We start from the raw sequence: 6,804 nt of genomic DNA on the forward strand, positions 1-6,804 counted from the left end.
AGTAAAACATTATGGTCGCGTTTAAATGAAAACGGATCGACACAGAATAAAAATGATAACACCGTTAAAAACAGCGTAAAAGCCGCTATCCGATGATATACAACTTTACCACTTACCGGCAAAAGCGGGCCGAGGAAAGCTGTACAAAACCCGAAAAGTTCAAAGTCCTGTAGATCCTAAACGGCTGGACGGATCTTGATAATCTTGACGCCAAACGATAGCTGAAGCTGTGACGAGTCGAATGGTATATAATAATCCAACGATTGAAGCACAGAAACTTCGATGCGTCGATCGAAAGACAGAGCCGATGTACACACTACCTACCACAGTCGCGACTCGACGCCCTCTCCTTTGCTATAGACATGTTACTAAAGTTTTAAGAGGGCTGTCTGAATGATTCAGACTTATGCCCTGTCAGAAACGGAAAGAAGAGACAGCTTGAGATTTGAAGTGTGAAAAAGTAGGTAAGTAAAGTGTGAAGAGAAGGCATGGGACCAGAGAGCGCTTGCATCGGCATTTATTGTAATAATAAAAACATACAATTACATAAAAATACATAAAATTAATACAGAGATAAAATGGCGATAAACAAATAGAATAGGGAGTACAAAATTTCATATTATATACAATATTTACAATACAAGCATATGGTCGCTTTGACCTAATATATGAAAACATTATAATTACTCCTAGGGAAGAATCACATATAATATTTCGCGACAATTAGTATTTGGTTGGAGTCCAGTTGGTGGAGGTGAGCTACAACGACTCCTCCTCGTCGGAGTTATCGTCCATGCTCTCTTCTTGTAGGTTAATCTCGTCTTCTGGTGTGTCATCTGTGTTGTATCGTTGATGTTCTGAGTTATTTACTACGAGGGCACCAGTGTTGTAGATGAATTCTTCGAAAGTTCTCCATAGAGTCTTATTCTCGAATATTTTGTGCTCAGTTGGGGGCCATCTTGGGTTGTTGGTGAGGTACTCGTGAATAAGTTTCGTACGGTGGTTATCGTGTTTGGTGCAAATAAAAGCAAAGTGCGCAGCATCGCCGATTTCGTCGTCGGAACAGTCACATTTATTATTTTCACTGAGTTTAAACCTATGAAGATAGGCCGGAAAATTTCCGTGTCCCAGTAGTACTTGCGTGGTAAGGCTGTTTGGGACGTAGTGTTTAGCTTTCTTTCTGGTTTGAATGGAAGGAATAAACAGGAAGCAGTTTCTCCCTGTTTCCGCCGTTTCCCATTCGTGTTGCCAGATCCTATCGATGATGGACATGATGTAGTTTTTGACGCACACCTGAGGGGTGTCCGTAAAAGAAGGAGAGATGTTGCTACTAGCTCCTAACTTGGCCAGTTTGTCGGCGATTTCATTACCTTTGACACCACTGTGACCGCGAATCCACCCGAAAGATAGCTTTCTTACTGTTCCGAGGGTGTTAGCGGCATCATATAGTCTTTTTGCTAAGGCGGTAGGGTGAGTCAATTCGTTTAGATTATGCAGGGCGGCTTTGCTGTCTGTCAGGATAGAGATGCTGCCCTTGAAGATGTCGATATTGTTTTGGATGTGCTGAATTGCCTTCAAGAGTGCGAACATCTCTGCCTGCGAATTCGTACACTGTGTGGCCATGTTGTAATAATGCTGATAAGTAGTCCTATCATTATTATTCTTAACGATGAGTCCCGCACCGGTGCCGTTGTCATTTTTACAGCCGTCTGTATAGATTTTCCATTTAGATCTTATTTCTTTATTGTTGTCGTTATCCCAGTGGATTGTGTAATTGATGTTGCCGGCCGGGTGTTCGCTGAATTCGTCTTTTTTTAGCTTCCTGTCAATACGGAAGTTGGGTCTTGTGATATCGATGATTTTACAGTTGTTTTTTAGTTCATGGTAGATCTCGTCGTTTCCGGGAATGTCGTATCCGCGATGTGCGCCTTCTGCTGTTAAGTACCAGTTCCATATGATGTATTTAGCTTTGAGATGGATCGGTAAGGTGTTGGCCATGATCTGGAGTGCATTTGTGGGGGCGGTGTTGTATGCCTTATTTATTTTAATCAAGAATTTCCTCTGGATCGATGTTAATTTCCTTCTCATATGCACGTTTTCCAGGGCTTCTTTCCATACCATGACCGCATACAACAGTGCTGGTTCGATGGCCGCCGAGTATATAAGCTTCGTGTTGGCATAATCAAGTCCCCACATTTTCACAGTGATCCATTTCATCAAGTTTGTCTTTTGCTCCATTTGTCTGCATATGTTTCGGACGTGGGTATGCCAATTGAGTTTATCATCGAACCATATACCTAGGTAATTTAATTCCTGTTCGATTTTGATTCTGTTACCGTTGATGAAAATTCTCGGCGGTCGTTGCAATCTGTTGCGCTTGTTCCTTCTCGTGCACACCATTCCTGTTGTTTTATTGTAGTTAATGGGTAGCTTATTTTCACTGCTCCATTCGTAGATCTGCTTTAAGTAAGTATNTAATGGGGCCAAAGTCACAAAATTTGTACACAGTACTCACATATTGGTCCTCTTTCGGAATCCGTCGCCAAATCCGGTTGATCGGTCGGCACAATCCGGAAAATCGATCTTAAAGTTTTCACTTCTTCGAAAGGTCGTAACTCCAAAAATAATGACCTCAGAGGTCCGAAAATAACACCAAACGATTCCTGCTGTTAATACGAATCCGACGATATATAGATTTCCACTGTCCACCCAAAATTTTTCGAGATATCACAAGTTTAACAGGAGCCTGATCTTCCCACAGCCTTTCACTTTAACGACTAGACGCCCTCTCCCTTGCTATAGACACGTAGTGAAAGACCCAAGGCTTGACTCAGAGGTATAGCCTGGTAGACTAGAAACGGAGAAGATGAATAGGTGGGTGTAAGAGGAGTGAGATGAAGGGGAAGGAAAGTGGGATAGGAGAGACGGAAGTGGAGCAACCTAGGCCCATGGGACCCATGGGCGTCTTGCATCGCCTTTATTTATAAAGAAAACTAATACAAGATACATAAACTACTACACTGAGAAATACAAAATTATACTATATACATGGTGAAGAGGCACGACATGTGAATGCTTGGTTAGATACAATAAAAATTGAAAACTAATATTTGATACGTAGGCAAAAACATAACGGAATACAAAGTAAGCAATTTACATAGTGGAAAATGTAGGGACGCGACAAATATATGTATGAGTAAGTACCGAAGAATTGATATACTAGAATAAAACAAGAAAATAATACGGCACATAATTCCCAACACAGTTAAGGGGAATGGAGCAGCGCGACATTGGTACACCGAAATTCTACTTAATACTAATACATTACAGACGGAGAGACGAACGGTTGACATCATGAATACCAGAGAGACACACAGATGGGCAGGTGGCTAGGAGACAACATAGAACCCGCAAAAGGCTGAACACCTAGTCCAAAAGCTTGATGTCCTTAGCAAAGGTTTTAAAGGCCTTAAAAATGTTTTTGTCCCTTGTAAAGTCACTAAGGGCGCAAGGCCAGTTAATACCACTGTTGATGACTGTATCAATTAGTTTTTTCCTTTGATTAGTGTAGAGAGGGCAGTGATAAATGATATGTTGAGAGTCCTCCTCTTCATTAAGGCCGCATCCACAAAGGCCGTCGGTCTTGCCAAGAAACCTTCTAAGGTAGGTTTTCAAGTTGCCATGTCCAGTTACAAGCTGGGTAAGCTGGTAGGTGGTACTGTGGTGGGGCTTCATACACTTGTCAGGAATACTTGGGAAGAAGCCGTATGTGAGCCGGCCAGTATCACTCTTATTCCATCGTAGTTGCCAGGAACTCCTTATTATATTGTGCAGCTTGTTCTGGATATAGGTAGTACTGATGCGCCTGTAACAGATGGTGGAGTTAGTCCCAGGGGCCGAGCGAGCGAGAAGGTCTGCCCGCTCGTTACCTGGGATCCCCGAGTGTCCTTTCACCCAGTGTAGCGAGACCGTGACATTGTTGTAATTGAGGGTGAGGATAGCATCGATGCAGTTGTTGACAATAGGGAGTGAGTTGTTGAATTTCATAATCTGTTGGAGTGCAACCCTGCTGTCGCTATGTATACAGTAGTTATTAGTCTGCATATGGTGCTTGTTTTCAAGAATCCATAAGAGAGCCTGGTGAATTGCCATGGACTCTGCTTGATTATTTGTACACAAACCATGTAGAATTCTCCTTGACTGGTATAAGCACTGATGGTTGTAGTATGCGACAAAGGCACAGCCCACCTCACCGTTGACCTTAGAGCCGTCCGTGAAAATATTGATAGCCTGATTGGAATCAATATTGGCGTCAAAGTCGACTTGGATGTAGGTACTTGGATGGATGGGACGATGGTTGTAGTCCTTGTCTATCCCGTTATTACTGATCAGTTCCGCAATATCCCTGATATCCTTTGCATTGCTGTCTTGCGATATGCAATTAGTGAACTGAGTCTTTGAGATTTCGTTGCGGGCCAGTTTGTATAAATTGTACTTGATGAATTTCTCTCTGACTTTTAAGTCGATGGGCAGAAGGTTGGAGAGGACCAATAGGGCTTCTGTAGGCGCAGTCTTATAGGCTTTTGCCGTGGAAATAGCCGACAGTCTCTGTATGGACAAGAGCTTTCTTTTAACGTGAACTCTTGTAGCTGAAGTACCCCAGATTTCTGCACCATAGAGGATGATCGGTTCAATTGCTGAGTTGTAAAGAATCCTACTAGTGAGGGGACCATAACCCCACTTATTCCTACATATAGACTTAAGGGCATGCGTGGTCTTCGTAGCCTTCTTATAGATGTAATGGGCGTGCTCTGTCCAATTAAGCCTATAGTCTAGTAAGACGCCAAGGTACAGTACAGTTGTAGTGTTTTTAATTTTGGTGTTGTTAATCTTGATGCTCGGGCCTTTTTTGAGCGGGTTACCCTTAGAGAATAGAATTACATTACACTTGGTGTAGTTAATGCTTAATTTCATGTTGATACTCCAGTTGTAAATGTCCGTGAGGACATTGTTTATCCTTTCCTGTAGGACCTCATGGTTACAGTGACTCATGATCAAAGCGGTATCATCTGCATACCCTTGGATAAGAGGCCTATAAATCATGTTTTGTGAAGATGGAAGGTCGAGCAGACTATTGTAAAGGACGTTCCACAGGTAGGGGCTGATTTCGACCCCTGTGGGCAGCCCCTGTTGATGTTCTTCTTTAGATGCATGTTGTTACCAGTGGCTACTACTATACTACGGCTCTCAAGATAACTATTGACCAGATAATATATATTCTTGGGACAGTTGTTGATCCTGAGATTGTAAAGGATGGCGGGCCACCACGCGTGATCAAAAGCGCCCTTGTAGTCTATGGTAACCATTATACTATGCTTCCCATTCTCTCTGGCCTGCAGAATGTGAGTATTGATGTTATCGATGGCCTGGATTGTGTTTTTTCCCTTTCTAAATCCGTATTGTCTTTCGCTCATTAAGTTCTTATTTTCATAGTGGTATACAATTCTGTTTATCATGAGGGAGTCCAGAATCTTGCCAATGGTCGGCAGGAGAGAAATGGGCCTGAAGTCCGAGGCAGTGGTGGGAATCTTGTCTTTCTTTTTTGGGATAAATTTGATAGTAGCCTGTTTCCAGGCAGCAGGAAAGTAGCCGAGCTCAAGGCACTTATTAAAGATAATAGTGAAGGAGGTGGGAATGGCACTGAAGGCTAGCTTCGCCATCTTAGGGGTAATATTATCAGGGCCCGGTGCTTTCTTTAGTTTCAGCCTTTGGAATTCCTTAGCAATCTCTCTTGAAGTGAAGAGGCAGTCATTAATGTTGTTGTACGGTTGCTGGAGGTTTTTCCGTATGTTGGTGTGATGCAAGTTGTCCGTAGAGGTAGAGTCCTCCGGAAATAATTCCTTTATGAGGTGACGGTAAGTATCGGTGATTGAAGTGGTAAAGGCATTGTCGTTGATCTGTATCGAGGGAGGGATCTCTGCCTTTCTCTGCTTACTAGCCGCAATGTAGTAGGGCACCGACCATGGTTTATCGTTGCCGACATTGGTGCAAAAGTCACGCCATGCTTGCGTCCTTGCTTTATTAATGGAAGTTTTGTAAGTTCTAAAGAGGGCCATATAATTGTCTCTTAGGTCCTGCCTGCGATTGGGATCGGCTTCTCGTCTCATTAGCCGCTTAGCCTTTCTGAGAGCTGACCTTTGGTTAGCAAGGTCGGGGTTCCACCAGGGGGCATGTCGTTTGATTATTTTAACAGTGGTTGCTTGAAGATATGAGTTGTGGATGATCTCATTTAAATTGTCAATTAACGTATCAAGATCTGTGGGATCAGTAATATTAATGATGGAATCAGGATTCCATTGCGACTGGATGAGGTGGTAGAACAAGTCCCAATTAGTTCGTTGAGAGATGCGGAACTTCGGCAGAGGTGTGGATGTGTTGAGGATAATTTCAATATAGTTATGGTCACTCGCCGAGTGTAAGTCAACGGTATAGCATTGTAGATTAGCCATGTCTATCTTCATGGAACCCAGGCATATGTCAATCCAGCTGTCTCCGTTGGTGGAGGAGAAAGTTGGAAGGGGGCTGGTATTAAGGGAAGACAGCTGGTGTTGGTTCATGAACTCCTCGACGAGGTATCCCCTGGGGTCCTCGACCGGGCTGTGCCATGAATGAGCCTTAGCATTGAAATCACCCGAGATTAGGGTGGGATAATCCTGCAACTGTTGAATTGAGTCAGCAAGAAGCTCAAGGGATTCATTGAGGTCCTCCGAAGGTGGGCAATAAAAGGAGATCAGTATGTAGTAG

General features: G+C 43.2%; 1 protein-coding gene across 1 annotated transcript; it reads right to left on the reverse strand.

The window, feature by feature from the left end:
• Positions 1-369: 369 nt before the first annotated feature.
• LOC111614925 lies at positions 370-2,405 on the reverse strand. Its single transcript, XM_023356298.1, has one exon. It carries the CDS (start codon positions 2,398-2,400, stop codon positions 760-762), a length of 1,641 nt encoding a protein of 546 aa, XP_023212066.1. The 5' UTR covers positions 2,401-2,405; the 3' UTR covers positions 370-759.
• Between the last annotated feature and the right edge of the window lie 4,399 nt (positions 2,406-6,804).

The sequence above is a fragment of the Centruroides sculpturatus genome, unplaced genomic scaffold (assembly GCF_000671375.1).
Source record: "Centruroides sculpturatus isolate CEXI.00-Female unplaced genomic scaffold, Cexi_2.0 scaffold2342, whole genome shotgun sequence".
Classification (NCBI taxonomy): domain Eukaryota; kingdom Metazoa; phylum Arthropoda; class Arachnida; order Scorpiones; family Buthidae; genus Centruroides; species Centruroides sculpturatus.

Excerpts from the sequence above, each read along its gene's own strand:
- LOC111614925 (XM_023356298.1), bottom strand. The coding sequence starts at position 2,400 with ATGGTGTGCACGAGAAGGAACAAGCGCAACAGATTGCAACGACCGCCG.